This window comes from Haematobia irritans, chromosome 2 (genome assembly GCF_050003625.1).
Source record: "Haematobia irritans isolate KBUSLIRL chromosome 2, ASM5000362v1, whole genome shotgun sequence".
Lineage (NCBI taxonomy): Eukaryota > Metazoa > Arthropoda > Insecta > Diptera > Muscidae > Haematobia > Haematobia irritans.
The window spans coordinates 202,302,252-202,323,531 of NC_134398.1; the positions used below are offsets into that span (position 1 = coordinate 202,302,252).

At 29.3% G+C, this 21,280-nt stretch overlaps 2 protein-coding genes across 2 annotated transcripts; one reads left to right on the forward strand and one right to left on the reverse strand.

Moving 5' to 3' along the window:
* Positions 1-1,070: 1,070 nt before the first annotated feature.
* On the reverse strand, positions 1,071-2,629 carry LOC142226924 (uncharacterized). Its single transcript, XM_075297176.1, has 3 exons — positions 2,473-2,629; positions 2,296-2,407; positions 1,071-2,230 (listed from the first exon to the last, which is right to left on the reverse strand). The coding sequence occupies exons 1-3, from the start codon at positions 2,593-2,595 to the stop codon at positions 1,152-1,154; spliced, it is 1,314 nt and encodes a 437-aa protein (XP_075153291.1). The 5' UTR covers positions 2,596-2,629; the 3' UTR covers positions 1,071-1,151.
* Positions 2,630-19,839: 17,210 nt separating this feature from the next.
* Positions 19,840-20,867, forward strand: Bka (FCF1 rRNA-processing protein Bka). The gene is made up of 2 exons (XM_075297177.1): positions 19,840-19,965; positions 20,024-20,867. The coding sequence occupies exons 1-2, from the start codon at positions 19,963-19,965 to the stop codon at positions 20,621-20,623; spliced, it is 603 nt and encodes a 200-aa protein (XP_075153292.1). The 5' UTR covers positions 19,840-19,962; the 3' UTR covers positions 20,624-20,867.
* The last annotated feature ends 413 nt before the right edge of the window (positions 20,868-21,280 follow it).

Genomic DNA, 21,280 nt, shown 5'->3' on the forward strand with positions numbered 1-21,280 from the left:
CTATAGAAAATTTTGTCAAAATTTTATTTCTGTTGAAAATTTTGTCAATATTTTATTTCTATAGAAAATTTTGTCAAAATTTAATTTCTATAGAAAATTTTGTCAAAATTTAATTTCTATAGAAAATTTTGTTAAAATTTTATTTCTATAGAAAATATTTTCAAAAATTTATTTCTATAGAAAATTTTGTCAAAATTTTATTTCTGTTGAAAATTTTGTCAATATTTTATTTCTATAGAAAATTTTATCAAAATTTTATTTCTATAGAAAATTTTGTCAAAATTTTATTTCTATAGAAAATTTTGTCAAAATTTAAGTTCTATAGAAAATTTTGTCAAAATTTAATTTCTATAGAAAATTTTGTGGAAATTTTATTTCTACAGAAAATTTTGTCAAAATTTTTTTATAAAGAAAATTTTGTCAAAATTTTATTTCTATAGAAAATTCTACCAACTGTGGCAACCATGGGCCCAATACGTATGTAGTCTTTCCGTCTGACACAAGAAGAATTTACCAACGTGAAAGCTAATTGAAGCGTATGTCTCTGCGAAGGTTTTTTTAAGGAAGTGTTGTTTAATATTGATCGGACCTCACCATCCAAAATATGTAGTAGTATTTCTGTCTGACCCAAGAAGGATTTACTATCGAGGACATTTATATTTTAAGGTGACCCCTACCGACTATATACCTGCCTTACTACTATCACTCATTGAAATTTTTAAATATATTTTTAAAATTATTTCTTAAAAACATTTAATATCTAATATAGGGTTCTCAATCCCAAATTTATTTATTTATGCCAGTCTTAATATTAACACTTAACTATTTTATACTCATAGGCGAAAAGGTTTCTTTATATTATCATAATAATGCATGATAACTTTATACAAAGGGTTTGTATAAAGAATATCCTTACTTCTTTGAAAATCATTCAATTTTTCTATATTATCTCTAAATAATGAATTGAGTTGTAAAGGTTTGGATTCAATATCCTCCGATAAAGTGAAATTTTTTTGTTGATTATTAATGAAAGACCGAAAAAAATTTTAATTTTCAAAGAAAACTCGGAATTCTCAATTATATTAGGTATGGGTTTCTTAACCCAATGTTTATTTAACTTATTCTTAATACATATGTAACTATCTTAATACTCATAGGCGAAAAGGTTTCTTTTGATAATCGTAATGGTTCATGATAACTTGATACAATGGACTTGTAAACATTTGCTTACTTCTCTTGAAATCCTTCATTACTTTAATACTATCTCTGAAGAATGAATTATCCATTGGATTGAAAAAGGTTGGATAAATGTCATTCTCCTCGGATAGAGTTGGAACTTCGTTTGATATTTCTATGTCACTGAAGAATGAATTATCCATTGGATTGAATAAGGTCGAAGAATTTTCATTCTCCTCCGATGGAATTGGAATTTCATTCGATTTTGCAAACAAATTAAAAAGTTTGTCTTGTTTCATTTTAACTTGGGAAAGTTCATCGTTGATCCCATTCAATAGATGATTGCTTTTCATGGTACAATCGTTACCTTTAGAGGTTAACCATTTAGACTGGTGAACTCGTAACAACATTGCCTGATCCTTAATTGTTCGCCGCAATAAAGCCAACTCTTTTCGGGTATCTTGTATATGCAGATCAAAGCTTGTCTTTAAAGATTGCAATTCATCCTTCATTTTCTTTAATTCAATTTCTAATTTTTCTTGATTATTTTGTTGTGATTTCAATTTATCATATGATTCTTTCAGATGAATATCCTTCCAGTCAACCATTTCCGAAGATGATTCATCATAATTGGAATCATCTTCCACATCATAGAAATTCTTAAGGGCTTCACTTATAGGACTTTCGGTAGTATCAAGTTCTCCGGATTTTGTTGTCCATTCTAAACCCTTAACGTTTGTATTTAATGACTTTTTGTATTGGGATGTAGAACCTATCACTGGAGGACCTTCAGTTATAGGTGCAGCTTCCACAGTTTCCTTATTAGAGGAGGATATATATTCGCATACATAACCCAGTTTTCTTTTACAGATAAAATCATTCCAATTTAAAGTGTCAGTATAGAACATTAAACAATCTTCCGATTTCAGAGCATTATTGGGTTCACCTTTTTGCCAGTTGGTATATTCAAAAGGCTCATGATTGTGAATCCATTCAAACTCATCTCCAGCTTGGTTTTTATGACCACCAATCCAAAATCCCAAATGATCCACCACTACACAGAGGAAAATGAAATATGAGTCAAATGTTTTTAGATTCTCTATTGAAGGACAAACTTACAATTTAGAGATTTAATGACATCCTGCAATTGTTGTTTCTTCGTCTCGGAATCCACTGTAACTAAGGACATTTTTCGTTTGATACATTCATCTTTAGCTTCTTGCCAATTAAACTAGTAAAATAAAATTAATATTATTATTTATTCCACTTTTAATTTTAAATAAATAAAATTCATACCTTAAATTCTGAATCAATATACAATACAGTTTGATCCTTAGTGCTATAGAATTGTCCAGCCTTTCCGTGTGGGAAAATTGCTAATGTGGTCATAATGACCAAAATTACACCGATTTGTTTCATTATTTATTTACGAATGTTGCTTTATGCCAATTCTCCCATAGCTTTTTATAGACATAAATCCCAAAAGAGGATTTTTTAATACACATATCATATTTCATTGAAATGTTCTTATCACTTTTGCAATTATACGTAAATACCGATTCTAGCGAAAATCAAAAGATTTATAAATTTCAGATGAATACTCAAATAAAAATTAATAATTATAAACAAAGTCGTAGCGAAAACTTTTATTTGATCTTTGAATTTTTACCACACTTAAAAAAATATTGTCGTGAGGTCAAAGATTTCATGTCTTTAAAATACGAATACAAATTTTGCTTAGCATAGAAGACGCATTTCTCTAAAATAAAGTTATTTTCCTTGTCCAAAAGTCGATAAACTTTTCAATGAAGTCGTATTGTCCTTATAATTAAGGGAATTGACTTAAAAATGGGTATTTATAGGCTAAGGTCAACTTGACTTTAATAATTCAGAAAAATTCTTTAAATTTAATGAAATTGTCTTTAAATTTGTTGTCTTTTTGCATCTTTCGGGATGCATGGGCAGTCCTTGAACGGCTTCTGGTTGCTCTTCACTCCAAATGCGGCAATTTTGCTTATTTACGTAGCCATTCAACCAGAAATGAGCCTCATCGCTGAACAAAATTTGTCGATAAAAAAGCGGATTTTCTGCCACTGATTTTGGTAATAAAATTCAATGATTTGCAAGCGTTGCTCGTTAGTAAGTCTATTCATGATGAAATGTCAAAGCATACTGAGCATCTTTCTCTTTGACACCATGTCTGAAATCCCACGTGATCTGTCAAATACTAATGCATGAAAATCCTAACCTCAAAAGAATCACCCTTTACATATATTTTTATGCCCTGCGCCACACTATGGAATAGGGTATTATAAGTTAGTGTATATGTTTGCAACACCCAGAAGGAGACGAGATAGACACATGGTGTCTTTGGCAAAAATGCTCAGGGTGGGCTCCTGAGTCGATATAGCCATCAGCGTTGCCATTTTGGTCCGATCGGACCAAAATTGGTCCAAGAGATTTCTAATTTTTAAATTTGGTCCGATGGTCGGACCAAACGGGATTTAGCCCATTTTGACCCATTTTCATTTGGTCAAATTTATAAATTTTTTGAAGTATTTAAAATTTTTATCACGTAGTCAATAGTATCTATGCACTGAAAAAAATATTGGCGTTAGGCTGAAGACTCATTCCTCTGATATCAAGTTTGTTTCCTAGTCCAAAAGTCGGAGATATTTTTAACACTTTATTTTAAGTCGTTTCTTATTTGAAACATAAAACAATTTTCACTTGTAGTCGAGTCTTAATTTGGAAATTTAAGTAGTGGTTCAGACGTTTTTAATGGACATTAATAGCACATGAAAAAAACAGCTGGAATAATTAATAACATTTGTTTCGTACAATCAAGTACGCAAAACTCAAAATTCAATTCTCCGCTTCTTTGGCTCAGAATCAATACTAAAATCTTTATTGTACAGACAAAATCTTTGGAACCAACCATCAATGTTTTTTTCAGTGCGGGATTAGGTACCATTTCAATCACAGAAAATCGAATGAAAATTTCGTGTTTTAGGTCTTGGGCCAGGTTTTACATATTTTTGGACAATTTTAGCCCTATACTCGAATGTGCGCGAAAAGTAGAATAGTAGGATTGAGCTATATAAGAATTATGGATGCAAAGCAACACTACAGCAAATTGGATGAAAATTCGGAAAACTATTATAATCTCTCTAGAAGTAAAATCGTCAACTTTTTAACCCTTTCACTACCAACGTCCACTTAGAAGGACATTCGAAAAAGACACCAAATTCTATTTTCCCACTTAGTTTCGATTTATTTCTCGATGTTATTTTAAAGTAGAGGCTTTAATCTAAATAAGCTTTAAATATTTTCCATATTGTTGAGGTCTAAAATACATTTTTATAAACTTCTTTAGCAATAAACGAAAAATACGAAAATTTGAGACATTTTTTCTACTATATGTTTCCAGTAAATGGACATTCATACAAAAACTATAGCTGGTACTTTTTCGGATTCTTTTTTGTATTTTTTCTCACACTTTGAAAGATATTATAGGTCAAATAGCGCTAATTTTCGTAAGGCCATTTGGTCACAATTCAAGAATCAAGTTTTCAGAACAAGCTCATATAGCTCTCAAAGTAATTGAGGTAGGTTTTCAAAATGGCAATTTTTGTCCTACATGCTGTTGGTACAAGTAAAAACAGAAGAAAAATTAAAGTTTTTAACATTAGGTTTATTTCGGTAGTGAAAGGGTTAAGTCAACTATTGAATTTCGACTTTTGATGTCAACTGCAATTGACTTTAAAATTCGACCTTTTCAAATTGTCTATTTAATTTTAAAAAAGTTGAAAAGTCGACGTTTTGATTCCTAGTTAGGTTAAGTGGCAGCCCGATGCATCAGGCTCACTTAGACTATTCAGTCCATTGTGATACTACAGTGGTGAACTTCTCTCTTATCACTGAGTACTGCTCGATTCCATGTTAAGCTCAATGGCAAGGGACCTCCTTTTTATAGCCGAGTCCAAACAGCGTTCCACATTGCAGTGAAACCACTTAGAGAAGTTTTGAAACCCTCAGAAATGTCACCAGCATTACTGAGGAGGGATAATCCTCCGCTGAAAAACTTTTTGGTGTTAGATCGAAGCAGGAATCGAACCCACGACCTTGTGTGGGCAAGGCGGGCATGCTAACCATTGCACCACGGTGGCTCCCATCCATGACCACCATGATTCCTATGACAACCGCTAAATCATATCATTCCTTTCTGGTTTACTTAACTTTTTTTAATAAAAGCACTATGTACAATAATATAATACTTTTTAAGGTATTTTCTTCGAAATTGGAAATTTGGTCCGCTGGAGAGAATTTTGGTCCGATGTTGGAAAAAATTTGGTCCAAAATAAATTTTCGTTGTGGCAACGCTGATAGCCATGTCCGCCTGTCCACTGAAAAAAATATTGTCGTGAGGTCAAAGATTTCATGTCTTTAAAATACGAATGCAAATTTTGCTTAGCATAGAAGACGCATTTCTCTAATATAAAGTTTTTTTCCTTGTCCAAAAGCCGATAATCTTTTCAATGAAGTCGTATTGTCCTTATAATTAAGTGGTTTCACTTAAAAATGAGTATCTTAACATGAAAGAAAAAATGTTCGGGCTAAGGTCAACTTGACTTTAGTATTCAGAAAAATTCTTTAAATTTAATGAAATTGTCTTTAAATTTGTTGTATTTTTGCATCTTGACTACAAAGCAAAAAATCGTTCAAATATAGGACTTGTTTTCCAACACTTTATTTTAAAGACGTTTTTTACTTGAAACATAACATAATTTCTACTGGAAGTCGAGTCTTAATTTGGAAAATAAAGTTGTCGTAAACTCGTTTTTAAAGGACTTTGAGCATATGAAGAAAAAAAGCTGAAAAAGCGAAAAATTAAAATTCGCTTCCTAGAAGCAAGTACACAAAACCCAAATTTAAAAGAGAATTGTGTCTTAAAAGTATCCTTACTTGTATTCTCCGCTTCTTTGGCTCGGAATAAATACCAACATTTTTAAAGTAAAGTTTACTTTTAAAAGCAAAATTTTGCACAAGTGTGCCAAATATATATATATATATCCTTTTTAAATCGCATTAAAGTTATATTTAATTTTCTAAAGACCACACATATTTTTTTAAGTAAATTAGCACAAAGTTTCGAAAAGGACAACCTCTCAAATTTCCACCCCTTTTTTCGGATTTTGCACGAAGATATATCATATTGGAGATAAGGAAGAAATGTTCAAATTTCTAACTGATTTCACATTGATAGCCATGGCTATTACCACCCGCACATATCATCATTTTAAACGGCGCATCCCATTCAGTTCACCATATCACCGCTTCAAATTGGATTAGATTTTTTACACGAGTTGTTTGCTTGGTTGTAAAACGATTTCAAGGGATTTTAAAATCATCATCATCACCATCCGCTATACTTTCAAACAAATCACCTTAAAAAATTTTTGGGGTTGGTTTGATTTTTTTTAAATTTTTTTTTTTTAACGGTTGAGAAAATGGTTTCATGAAATAAAATGGAAGTTAATTATAAGGCCATACCATTTGCATAGTGGGGAGTGAAAGGTAGAAGCATCCACAAATGGGGTAGATGGATTTAATTGACCCCTCCCCGAGTTGTAGTCTAGACTCACAGAATAAAGTTTCATGAACTTTTGCATAATCAAATCGTAAAATAATGAACAGTGGAGACACTCGATAGCCTACGAAGTTCACGAATTAGGAGAATATTTTAAGGTGAGTATTAAGTTCGAGTTTAGCCACTAAAATCGCTAAAGTGAAAACTAAATCAGTAAGAAAAATGTATGAAATTATACATATTTGTTGCATATTATATTATAACTTGATGGGGAAAAGCCCAAAGGAAATTTTTCACAAAGTTTGTATTCCTTAAAATGGATTATTAAAGAAAAGTAATCGTGAAAAAATGACATTTTTAGCGGCTAAACTCGAACTTAATACCCCCCTTTAACACAAAACTATCAAACAAAAAAATACTATTTTGTAAAATTTTATTTCTATAGAAAATTTTGTCAACATTTTTTTTCTATAGAAAATTCTGTCAAAATTTTAATTCTACAGACAGTTTTTTTCAAAATTTTATTTCTATAGAAAATTTTTCAATATTTTATTTCTATAGAAAATTTTGTCAAAATTTTAATTCTGTAGAAAATTTCGTCAAATATTATTTCTATAGGCAATTCTGTCAAAATTTTATTTCTAAAGAAAATTTTGTCAAAATTTCTATAGAAAATTTTTTCAAAATTTTATTTCTATAGAAAATTTTGTCAAAATTTTATTTCTATAGAAAATTTTTTTCAAAATTTTATTTCTATAGAAAATTTTGTCAAAATTTTATTTCTATAGCAAATTTTGTGTAAATGTTATTTCTATAACATATTTTTTGTCTGGGGAAAATTTCATGAACTTTTGACTAATCAGATCGCAAAATGATTGTGTCCACTTTACTCGATAGCCTACGAAGACCATGAATTGGGAGAATCTTTTACTACAAAACTACCAAACAAAAAATTTTATTTTGTAAAATTTTGTTTCTACAGAAAATTTGTTCAAAATTTTATTTCTATAGAAAATTTTGTCAAAATTTTATCTCTATAGAAAATTTTGTCAACATTTTATCTCCATAGAAAATATTGTCAAAATTCTATTTCTATAGAAAATTTTGTCAAAATGTCATTTCTATAGAATATTTTGTCAAAATTTTATTTCAATTGAAAAGTTTGTCAAAATGTTATTTCTATAGAATTTTTTTTCAAAATTTTATTTCTGTAGAAAATTTTGTCAAAATTTTATTTCTATAGAAAATTTTGCCAAAATTTTACTTCTATAGAAAAATTTGTCAACATTTTATTTCTATAGAAAATTTGTCAAAATTTTAGTTCTATGGAAAATTTTGTCAAAATTTTATTTCAATAGAAAATTTTGTCAAAATCTTATTTCTATAGAAAATTTTGTCAAAATGTTATTTCTATTGAAAATTTTGTCAAAATTTTAGTTCTATAGAAAGTTTTGTAAAAATTGTATTTCTTTGTTAAAAGATTTTGTCAAAATTTTGTTTCTATAGACATTTTTTTCAAAATTTTATTTATACAGAAAACTTTGCAAAATTTTATTTCTATAAAAAAAAATTTTCAAAATTTTATTTCTATAGAAAAATTTTTCAAAATTTCATTCCTGTAGAAAATTTTTACAAAATTTTATTTTTATAGAAAATTTCTTCAAAATTTTATTTCTTTAAAAAATTTTGTTAAACATTTTTTCCTACAGAAAATTAAGTCAAAATTTTCTTCTATAGAAAATTTAGACAAAATTTTATAACCATTTTTTCAAAATTTTGTTTCTATGGACAATTTTTGTTAAAATGTTCTTTCTACAGAAAATTTTGTCAAAATTTTATTTCTATAGAAAATTTTATCAAAATGTTATTCCTATAGAAAACGTTGTCAAAATTTTATTTCTATAGAAAATTTTTTCAAAATTTTATTTCTATAGAAAATTTTGTCAAAATTTTTATTTCTATAGAAAATTTTGTCAAAATTTTATTTCTATAGGAAGTTTGTCAATTTTATTCCTGTAGAAAATTTTGTCAAAATTTTATTCCTATAGAAAATTTTGTCAAAATTTTATTTCTATAGAAAATTTTGTCAAATTCTTTTTTTATAGAAAATTTTGTCAAAATGTTAATTTTACAGACAGTTTTATCAAAATTTAGTTTCTATAGAACATTTTGTCAAAATTTTATTTCTATAGCAAAAATTTTATTTCTGTAGAAAATTTTGTCAAAATTTTATTTCTATAGAAAATTTTGTCAAAATGTTATTTCTATAGAATATTTTGTCAAAATTTTATTTCAATTGAAAAGTTTGTCAAAATGTTATTTCTACAGAATTTTTTTTTCAAAATTTTATTTCTGTAGAAAATTTTGTCAAAATTTTATTTCTATAGAAAATTTTGCCAAAATTTTACTTCTATAGAAAAATTTGTCAACATTTTATTTCTATAGAAAATTTGTCAAAATTTTAGTTCTATGGAAAATTTTGTCAAAATTTTATTTCTATAGAAAATTTTGTCAAAATCTTATTTCTATAGAAAATTTTGTCAAAATGTTATTTCTATTGAAAATTTTGTCAAAATTTTAGTTCTATAGAAAATTTGTAAAAATTGTATTTCTTTGTTAAAAGATTTTGTCAAAATTTTGTTTCTATAGAAATTTTTTTCAAAATTTTATTTATACAGAAAATTTTTTCAAAATTTTATTTCTATAAAAAAAATTTTCAAAATTTTATTTCTATAGAAAAATTTTTCAAAATTTCATTCCTGTAGAAAATTTTTACAAAATTTTATTTTTATAGAAAATTTCTTCAAAATTTTATTTCTTTAAAAAATTTTGTTAAACATTTTTTCCTACAGAAAATTAAGTCAACATTTTCTTCTATAGAAAATTTAGACAAAATTTTATTTCCATTTTTTTCAAAATTTTGTTTCTATGGACAATTTTTGTTGAAATTTTCTTTCTATAAAAAATTTTGTCAAAATTTTATTTCTATAGAAAATTTTGTCATAATTTTATTCCTATAGAAAATGTTGTCAAAATTTTATTTCTATAGAAAATTTTTTCAAAATTTTATTTCTATAGAAAATTTTGTCAAAATTTTTATTTCTATAGAAAATTTTGTCAAAATTTTATTTCTATAGGAAGTTTGTCAAATTTTATTCCTGTAGAAAATTTTGTCAAAATTTTATTCCTATAGACAATTTTGTCAAAATTTTATTTCTATAGAAAATTTTGTCAAAATGTTAATTTTACAGACAGTTTTTTCAAAATTTAATTTCTATAGAAAATTTTGTCAAAATTTTTTTTCTACAGCAAATTTTGTAAAAATTTTATTTCTATAGAAAATTTTATCAAAATTTTATTTCTGTAGAAAATGTTATCAAAATTTTATTTCTGTAGAAAATTTTGTCAAAATTTTATTTCTATAGAAATTTTTGTCAAAATATTATTTCTATAGAAAATTTTGTCAAATTTTTATTTCCCTTTTTTATTTTATTTTTTTTTTTTTTGTTAATTGTACAATTGTTCATCACACCCTAGTTCGTCTATTTACATGAATTGTTACATTCTTGAACGACATTTTATTAGGTTCATCTGCATTGGAGCCCAAAAGTATGCCACAATATTTTAGGTCTTTCTAAAAAAAAGACTTATTCTCATTAACTCAGCCTAAAAATATGTCATGTTATGCAAATTAATTTGGAAGCTATGTCCATACTTAGCCGAAGAAACAAAACAATTGCGTTATTTTGAGTTTTTATTTTTAGTTTTGTTTCTTTTTTTTAATATCAGATAATTCAAAATACTCAAATGCATTTAATACATCAAAATTTGTTCAACGATGATTCAAGACTGAATAGGATTTAGATTATTTTATCATCAAGTTATTGCCTTTTCTTCCCTATATTTTGACATTAAAAGATAATATTCCCAAACCCGATGACAAAAAGCACTTCAAAGGAACGCCATCATCTTATCAAGTTTTGACAATATATTAATTAGATTTCTACATTAACACCATTTATCAAATAACACCAAAGATCAATAGTGGAACTTAATACTTTGAAGGCAAAGGAAAAGGACTTACGAATTTCACTTTTTTTAACTGAAAGTTCTTCCATCCTCGTTTAAGCATTTAACACACATCAAATCTTTCATCGATAGTAATATACTGGCAATACACAAAAAACAACATCCATTACATAAATGCCATATGGAGACAACTATTTTTGACATTTACGGATCCCATATATACACAGAAGTTTTTAAAGAGTTTCAAACAATTTTTAAGAGGGAGGATAAAAAATTAAAGAAAAATCGTTCAAATAGTACCCATTTGCACAACAACAAAATTGATCGAATGGACGGCATTCGGTAAATGTAGATTTTAATAAAGATTTAAACGTACTTTGCTCATATCTATTTGTCCCAGAGCGAAAAGGAAGTTAATTCGTGATCACACTTAAAAAATCAAAAAATCAAATTTTCCTATACAAAATGATTTTTTAATAAAATTTTCTATAGAAATGAAAAATATAGAAATATAGAAATGGAATTTTTACAAAATTTTATATAAAAATGAAATTGTAACAAAATTTCCTAGAGAAATGAAATTTTGACAAAATTTCCTATAAAAATGAAACTTTAACAAAATTTTTTATTGAAATGAAATTTTGACAAAATTTCCCATAGAAATTAAACTTTGACAAATATTTTTATTGAAATGAAGTTTTGAAAAAAATTCAATGAAATATTAAAAAAAAAATACCTATCGAAATGAAATTTTAACAAAAATTTATGTGGAAATGATAGTATGACAAAATTTCCTACGTAAGTGAAATTTTGACAAAATTTTCTATAGAAATTAAATTTGTGACAATATTTCTTATAGAAATGGAATTTTAACATAATTTCCTAAAGAAAAAATTAAAATTTTTATAAAAAAAAAACAAAAACTTATTTTAACCATATCTCCTTAAATATGAGTCCTAGAGCGAAAAGAAGGTTAATTCGCGACCACCCCAAAAATCTAGATTTCGATGAAAACCTCAAAAAATCAAAATGTTCATATGAAAAAATTATTTTGGCCATATCTCATTATATATGAGCCCTTACGATCATCGAGGGTTGATCACTCTCAAAAAATTAAAATTAAAATTAAAAAAAAATCGATGAAAATCTTCAAAAACTTAAATTTTTTATATGAAAAACCTATTTTTCCCATATCGCCCTAAATATACGTCTTAGAGCGAAAAATAGGTTGATTCGTGACCACACCTAAAACATCAAAATTTCGATGAAAATCTTAAAAAAAAAAATCAAATTTTTTATTAAAAAAAATTATTGTGGCCATATTTCCTAGAGTCCTAGAGCGAAAATAAAGTTAATTCGCAACCACCCCAAAACTCTAAATTTCGGTGAAAACAAAAAAAAACAATTTTTAGTGAAAAACATATATGGCCATATCTCCTTAAATATGAGTCCTAGAGCGAAAATAATGTTAATTCGTGATCCCCCACAAAAAATAAAAAATTTCAATGTAATTCCTACAAAAATTAAAATTTCCATATAAAAATTAATTTTGGTCATATCTCCTTAAATATTCGCCCTTGAGCGAAAACGAGGTTAATTCGAGATCATCCTCAAAAAATCAAAATTTCGATGAAAATCTTTAAAAATTCAAATTCCTTATATGAAAAACTCATTTTGCCTATATAGCCCTATATATGCGTCCTAGAGCGAAAAATAGGTTGCTTCGTGGCCACACCTAAAAAATCAAAATTTCGATGTAAATCTTAAAAAATTACATTTAAAAAAATTATTTTGGCCACATCTCCTTAAATATGAGTCCTAGAGTGAAAAGGGGGTTAATTCGTGAGCACAAAAAAAATCTAAATCCTCAAAAAATCACATTTCTTATATGAAAAACTTATTTTGGCCATATCTTCTAAATATGCGTCCTAGAGCGAAAATGAGGTTGATTCGTGACCATACCAAAAAAAATCAAAATTTCGATGAAAATCCTAAAACATCATCTCCTTAGACATGCGTCACTTTTTTACTTTTTTTTTGTAATTTTCTTCCTTAAAAAGTCGGCCATGTTTTTTTACAATGATTGTGCCACCTTTTAAGGAGAGTCACAATTTCAAGAAGTGATTTTTAATGAAATGTAGATAATTTGATTGTTAATTTATTTAATTCGTATTATTCCTTTATAAAATAGTGTGTCACTTTTGAAAAATTACTGTACCACCTTTTACTACAAATTACACTTTTTGTGCCACTTTTTGGCAAATTCTCAAAGGTAAAATTTCAACGAATGGAACCTTTGTGTATTTGACAACATGACATTTTTTCTCCAGAATCTCTTTACCTACCTCTTCACATTTGTCAAGGGCAAAATTCAAAAAGTGTGAACAGATGAGATAACACCAATGGCTGGCGCCAACCCTTTTCCATTGGCGGATAAGCTCTATAAAGCCGAGAAAATAATCATTACACCAATAACATGATATTATATGCCTCCATTGCCTTTCAAAAGTGTGCGGTGGGGGGGTCAACTGACCCAACTCCTTAGGTTACTTCCCCCACAACATTACTACCCCCATTCATGCGGCCTATAGTCTTAAGTAGTCAGCCGGCAAAAAGGGGTGATAGTCAAAAACATATGGGTTGACAAATATTACAACATCATATCCTTTTTAGTTGTCATCCTTCAAAAAAAAATCGCGTTCTCCATCTTCGTACTATGGAAAAAATAAAAACACGCAAAACTTTCTTTTCCTCTGTCTTGAAGAGTGGTAATCGTAAAAAATTATATTTCCCCAAGAAAAGGGTCAGTTTTGTTTTGTTTGCCAAGTGTCCGGTTAAAAGGAGCTTCCCATCTTCTTCTTGAGTTTATTCGGTTCTTTTGTCTCTTTTGCAAGGGTTTTAATTTAGTGTCGCCCAACCACTTTCTGTGCATTCTCACCCATACCATGATACTCTGATAAATCCTTTGAAAAATGAGGACTTTTTGGTCGAATTTTTGTTATCATTCGACTCATTGTGTTTTTGCTGGGAAATCTGACTAAAGTGTTGATTAGTGTCAAATTAAAAGCACTTCAAAATTAGATTTTATTAAAAAAAATGGATAACAAATAAAAGATGAGATTTGCAATGGGATAAAATTACATCAAAGAATTCTTAACAAGGTAATGTGTTGAGAGACAAGAACATAGATAAAAAGGCTGATTTAGAGAAATGATAAGGTGCCTCGAACTCAAATTTTAGTAATTGAGAATTAAGGGATGTGAGTTGCTGTAGAATTCTTTGAGAAGTTTACTTGAATCCAAAGAATTTACTCTTTCCTTAAGGATTTTGATATTGATGCCAAGCCTAGGATACTGCAACATAAATTTTAGGATGCGTAATTTACGCAATATTAAGGAAAATTAAATTTTAAGAGAGAAAGTTTATAATCTTTGCTTCAAAAATTTTGTCTATTAAATTTAGGACACAGATTTTGGAAATTTGCATCCCTCCATCGTATGTCGCTTTAAAATTAGGATTCAAATCTCATTTATCGAATTTTAAATCAGATACTTCAAATTATAATTTATGCTATGCAAAATCCTCAAAATAAGTCAAATTGGATAAAAACTAAGGATTCTAGAAGCCCAAGAAGTAAAATCAAGAGATCGGTCTATATGTGGGCTATATCAAAACATGGTCCGACAATCACCATTTTCGGTATATCTCTTTATGGTCCTAGAATACCTCTAGATTTCCAAGTTTAGCTAAATTGGGTAAAAACTACGGATTCTTGAAGCCTAAGAACTAAAATCGGGAGATCGGTCTATATGAGGCTATACCGTAACATGGACCGATACTCACCATTTTCGGCACACCTCTTTGTGGTCCTAAAATACCTCTAGATTTCAAATTTCAGGCAAAGTGGATAAAAACTATAGATTCTAGAAGCCCAAGAAGTAAAATCGGGAGATTGGTCTATATGGGCGCTATATCAAAACATGGACCGGTACTCAACATTTTCGGTCCACCTCTTTATGGTCCTCTAGAATTCCAAATTCGGGCAAACTACGGTTTCTAAGCCCAAGACCCCAATCGGGGGATCGGTTTATATGGGGCTATATCAAAAAACGTGCACACAAAAAAAACACAAATTTCAGAACGAAAGCTCCTTCATTGAAGACTGTAGCGTGATTACAACATACAGACAGACGGACATGCTTATATCGTATTACAATTTCTCCCTGATCAAGAATATATAGTCGGAAATCGATATTTTGATGTATTTCATATTAGAAAATGTTTACTTAAAATATGTGAAAAAAATCCTCAAAATAAGTCTTAGCCTATATAAGAAGCTTTTAGTCTTTAAGGTGGGTACTATGTTCAGCCGCTAAATTCAAAAATAAATCAGTAAAAAATCAGCTAAATTCAAAAATAAATCAATAAAAAATCAGTAAAAAAAAAGTATAAAATTATACGACTATAATGAAATTTTTTTATCACTTGATGGGGAATAGCCCGAAGCAACTATTCTTTACATGGATTATTAAAGAAACGATTCAAGATTCATTTAATTTAAAGATTACAGTGAAACCTCTGAAAGGTAGACACACACGATCGCCTAAATGTTGTCCAAATTTGGGAGATGTCCAGTTATGAGAGGTTAATTTCAATCTGTTGATATAGCAAACGTTTGCACACGCTCACAAAAAATCGCTTCTGTAACATATACTCCCAAACATATTTTGCTTCAAGCATATACATTTTTGGGTATTGCCCAAACATTTATATGTTTGATCTCTTCCAATATATAATATGTTTGAAAGCATATTGGTCTAAACAATATATGTTTGGGTAGTCTAAGTTCCAAACATTTTGTATTTTTGCATCCAAATTCAATAATGTTGTCTTCCAAAAAACAATATGTTATTTTGTAAACATATAATATGTTTGGAAGCATTTTGCATCCACAAATATTATATGCTTAAAAAAATTCTCCCAAACAATATTGTGCTCAAAATTTTATTTATTTATTTATATATTTACAATCATAATGAATTATGAAAATAAACAGGTAATATAGGTGCTAACAACATAGGTTTTCGACCTGAATGCTCAAAATTTTGTTTCTGCCTAATTGTATATTCCCCCACATCTTACTCACTTCCACGACATTTTTTACTTCTTAGCACCTTTTTCTGTAATACAAACATTGTAGAAGAAATTATTCAATTTTATGATTTTTTTTTTATTTTAATTTTACCTTTTGCCGGACGGGGATTCGAACAGCGGACCACACAGTTTGTAAGGATCAAAGAAGTAGCTGATCAATTGCCCAAGGAAAAAGAAAATGTTAATTTTGTAATAACAAGCAACAACCACCAATTTAATTCAATATCGCTCCCTGTTAAATAGCGCTCCAAGCTACTAAACACATATATGTTTATAGGCTATTTCTAAATTAATATATGTTTGCATCCAAGCATATTATATTTACAAACATTTTATGTCCCAAACATAATATGTTCTAACATATTAACATATATGTCCCAAACATGTTATGCTAGTTTATGAACATTATATGCCTGCACTCAAACATATTGTGTTTAAAAATTTGTGTTCCAAACATATAATGTTTATAGCCAAACATATGAAAAACAGTCTTTTTCATCCGTGCAGAGAACGGTCCACATCTGAGAGGTATCCGGTTTTCAGAGTGTCAAAGTTTGAGAGGTTTCGCTGTATATCTTTAAATCGAAAATGGTTTTCTTTACTTTAAGGAAAATTTGAAAGACATTGATATATTTCTTAAAAAACATCGAGAGACGTTGTTATCGATTTTTCTCCAATAAGAAATTGTTTTGCCATGCATTTCTTATTGGAGCAAATTGTAATGTTGTTATTGGCACGCAAAATAAGATTCCGGTAGAGGTACATACTAGAGGTGTGCACGTGAGTAATAGTCTACTCACGCACACTCACGACTGAAAAATCATACTCACGCACACTCACGCATGATATTTTTTGGTAGGACTCAAGCTCACGCACACTCACAAAAAGAAAATTTATACTCACCCACACTCACACACGAAAACGTCGTGACTCACGAAAAATACCGTGACTCACGAATAATTTTATGATTAATTTACCTTACCGAAGTGTCTGAAAACATGAGCATTATTAATATCGAGAGTGTTATTAAACTCTTAACATCCCCGGTGTCACTAAAATTGTAATTGAATTTAACTCTTAAGCGTTTTATGTTGGTGAGCAGGCATATTTTGGTGAGTGTAATTCGTTACTCACGCACACTCACGAAGATATTATTTTCGTGACTCACGTTCACGCACGACATTTTGGTTTGTTAATCACGCTCACGCACACTCACGCTGTTGTCATGAGCGTGACTCACGACTCACGCAAGAATCACGAAAATTTTCGTGAGTCACGACAATTTCGTGTCACGTGCACACCTCTAGTACATACCTGTCTTACTAATTTCAATGACTGTCTTACCGTCCTTAAAATGTAAATTTCATTAGAGGCTTAAGTCCAGTATGCACTGGTCGGTTTTTATGTGCTTGTTAACGAAATTTCCACTACCCATTGAGAAATACATTGTTATGTTTGCTAACGAAAACTTCGTGAGACGTTGTTATTGATGTTTACATTTTGCACTTTCAAGGCTGGTATGTACCTTTACCGATAATTTACCGACTTTACCGACGAATGCATTATAATATTTGTTAACGAAAATTTCTCAAATGCATGGGGAGTGTTATTAACATGCAAACAAAGGTGCATACCAGTCTTTCAGAAATACACAGTATTATCGGCATGCAATTGTTTCGTGAGAAATTCAATCCGAAAATAACCGACAATATCGTGTCGGCAAAAATTTCGCTAGCATAAATGCTACGTATTTCTTATGGGGAGGAAAAATTCCGCTAAAGGCTGATTCCAGGCAATGCACTCCTACCGGAAATTTTCCCTATCCATAACGAATGCATTTCTATGTTTGCTAACTAAAATTCCCTGAAGCGTTATTATCGATTGTTAACATTTTGTTTCCTTAAGAATTACATGACAAAACTGTATTATTGGTATGAGGAGCATATGGATGTTATGAATTGACGGCATACACGCCCGAATATGCGAGAAAAATAGATAGAATCGAAGTTTCTCGGAAATGTTTAATGCAGTATTACTGGTTTTTCATTCAGTTTATTGTCGTAGAACTGTCAGAGCTTTTCTTACGCTAATTAGGGATGGAAAAAACAATGTTTAAGAAAGTACAAAAGGGTATTTTTTGAGCGAAAAAGTACTTTTTTACTAAATTTCATTTAGACAGAATTTTAAAGAAAATAAAATTTTGACAAAATTTTCTATAGAAATAAAATTTTGCAAAAATCTTCTATTGAAATAAAATTTTGAAAAAATGTTTTATAAAAATAATATTTTGACAAAATTTTCTATAGAAATAAAATTCTGCAAAAATTTTGTATAGAAATAAAATTCTGCAAAAATTTTGTATAGAAATAAAATTCTGCAAAAAATTTTCTATAGAAATAAAATTTTGACAAAATTTTCTATAGAAATGAAATTTTGACAAAATTTTGTACCGAAATAAAGTTTTGACAAAATATTCTATAGAAATAAAATTTTGCAAAAATTTTTTATAGACATAAAATTTTGCAGAAAATTTGTACCAAAATAAAGTTTTGACAAAAATTTCTATAGAAATTAAATTTTATCAAAAATTTGCTAAAAAAATAAAATTTTGCAAAAATTTTCTATAGAAATAAAATTTTTCAAAAATTTTGTATAGAAATAAAATTTTGCAAAAATTTTGTATAGAAATAAAATTTTGCAAAAATTTTCTACCGAAATAAAATTTTGACAAAATTTTCTACCGAAATAAAAAATCGATAATATAGATTCGTATGCATTTTTCGACTAAAACATTATTGAAATTTAATAAAATCTTGTTTTTGACTATGGCTTTTACAAAATCGAGATTTTCTTCCCGCATGAACTTTCTGTTTTGCCAAATTTGTAAAAGATTATTAGCAAATAAGGTTGTTAAAGACTTTCTCAAAATATTAAAATATTTTTTCCAAAGCTATTGTACCATAAACCTGACATCGGCTCAAAAATGTCTACACAAAAGGTACTAAATCATTCGCGGTGATACTACGATACCAGAGAATGAAGACGCCGAGACGCGCCGCCGATTTCAGTCGGCCCCGACCATGTTTTGCCATTCGACGCCGTCGCCGAATATGTCGACTCAAATTTAGCCTCCAATTAATCAAAAATATCGGTCTAAATCAGAAAAATGTGTTAATAATTGTGGTATTTTTTCCAAAATTTGGAACCTTTCACCCATAATCAATCAATTTCAAGGTGCTATAATAATTTTACAAAACTTTAGCTCAGAAATTTTGAATGAAATGTAAATTTGTTTGTAAGATTGGTTGTACAACTAATCTCATTACCATTCAAATTTATTTGATAATGAATATTTAACTGCCACCGAAGAGATATATTTATATCGGCTTAAGCGGACGGTCGAATAAACACTACGACAGAGGTTCGTCTATTTGTTGCGTGTTCGTTCAAGTTTTACCCTCACACTACACGAACAATTATGATAACAACATGAAGAAATAAGAAGAAGCATAAATAATAATGCTAATGTTTGGCGAACATCCCCTTACACGTGAAGATTTGTGCCTCCCAACCGGAAAAAATCAAAGTTGTTTTGGTTTTAGGCCACCACGTCCCCCAACACACGAACACGACCTTATACTAGCGGATTTGTCGCCGCAATGTGTTGGGTCGCAGGGTTTATCCGACCGTATAAGGTGCCCTTTAGCCGTCAAGGCGACGCCGCCGGAGACAAAAATTTAGTGTCAGCAACCGCCGGCAAAAATGGGTCGGCTTCATTCTCTGGACTGCATTTTCCATCCCTTACGTTAATGCTAGTAATTAGTTTCCCATATCGATAACATGTATTTCGTATCATCGATAACATTGTTCGTTAGCTACAATCGAATTAAGTGATTTGACATCTCTAAAAGAAATGAAAACAAAAACAATCCAGCTGACACAAATACACGTGCACTCAATTAAAAAGAATTTAGAAATTTGTTTTCAAACTTTTTCCACGAAAATAAGCAAAAATGGCAAGTTAAAATCAAGTATTCGTATTATACAGATTTAACTAATAGCATATCCTTTCAGGGCAAGCAAAAAAAGACACAGAAAATAAAGAAACAGAGAAATGCTCAACTTAAAAGGCTACTCAAACCCACCGATACCAGGATAAAAGAAGAATTGCGTAAAAAGCGCAAATTAATCGCTGACCCACTGAAAATCAAAGTTAATCAGGCCCCACAACAAAGCTCTGCACTCTTCTTCCAGTACAACACACAATTGGGTCCACCATATCACATAGTCTTGGATACTAACTTCATCAATTTCAGTATCAAAAACAAACTGGACATAATACAAGGAATGATGGATTGCCTATATGCCAAATGTATTCCCTATATATCGGATTGTGTAAGAGCTGAATTGGAAAAATTAGGCAATAAATATAAGCTAGCTTTACGAATTATATCGGATCCACGTTTTGAACGGCTTCCATGTCTACACAAGGGCACATATGCTGATGAATGTATAGTACAAAGAGTGCAGCAACACAAATGCTATATTGTGGCAACAAATGATAAAGATCTAAAGAATCGAATACGCAAAATACCCGGTGTACCTATTATGTATGTGGCAGCTCACAAATATGCTATTGAACGTATGCCCGAGGCTTATGGAGTGAAAGCGTAGGACCTAGATGTTACTGTTGCATAGATGTTTCTTATGGATTATTTCATTCATTATTTTGAATGGAAGTGATAGAATTCTTCGAAAATTTTCATCTATTCGTGAAAAACTATGCGTATGCCATTAGGTTTGGACTTGTTTATGATCGTAGTTGTTACTAACAAAATGGTTTTACGTGCTCTTTTTACAAATGTAAGAATAATCTTTTTTAAGAATAATAAACTAATTTGATAATGTTAACATTGAAGATCAAGTCTTTTGATTGTGACGACAGTCTCTAACTGTGGTTTTTGGGGTGAATTAAGTTACCCTCCTTTTGTGATGTTTGGGGGAAGTTTCTATTAGATTAGTCATCAATAGGATGCCTAATCCAATATAAGAAGCTCGTCATCGAATCTCCTCTCTTTCTATTACAGAAAAACTCAAAATCTCGATTTGTAATTATAGACCAATATCAAAATTGTCTAATATTAGTAAGATTTTTGAGCACATTATTTTCGAGAAAATTTATTTTTTGTTAAAGCCTACTTTATCTCTGTTCCAACATGGATTTGTTCGTAATCGTTCAACAGTAACTAATTTGGCGGTTTTTTCTCAATACTGCATTAGAAGTTTTGAATCTGGATTTCAAGTAGATGCTGCATATTTAGATATGTCTAA

What these genes read in the sequence shown, in the direction of transcription:
- LOC142226924 (XM_075297176.1), bottom strand. Translation starts at nt 2,595, where the DNA reads ATGAAACAAATCGGTGTAATTTTGGTCATTATGACCACATTAGCAATT. An exon ending in ATATTGATTCAGAATTTAAG is followed by an intron (nt 2,408 to 2,472) that starts GTATGAATTTTA and finishes TTATTTTACTAG; the next exon opens with TTTAATTGGCAAGAAGCTAA. An exon ending in TGTCATTAAATCTCTAAATT is followed by an intron (nt 2,231 to 2,295) that starts GTAAGTTTGTCC and finishes TCCTCTGTGTAG; the next exon opens with TGGTGGATCATTTGGGATTT.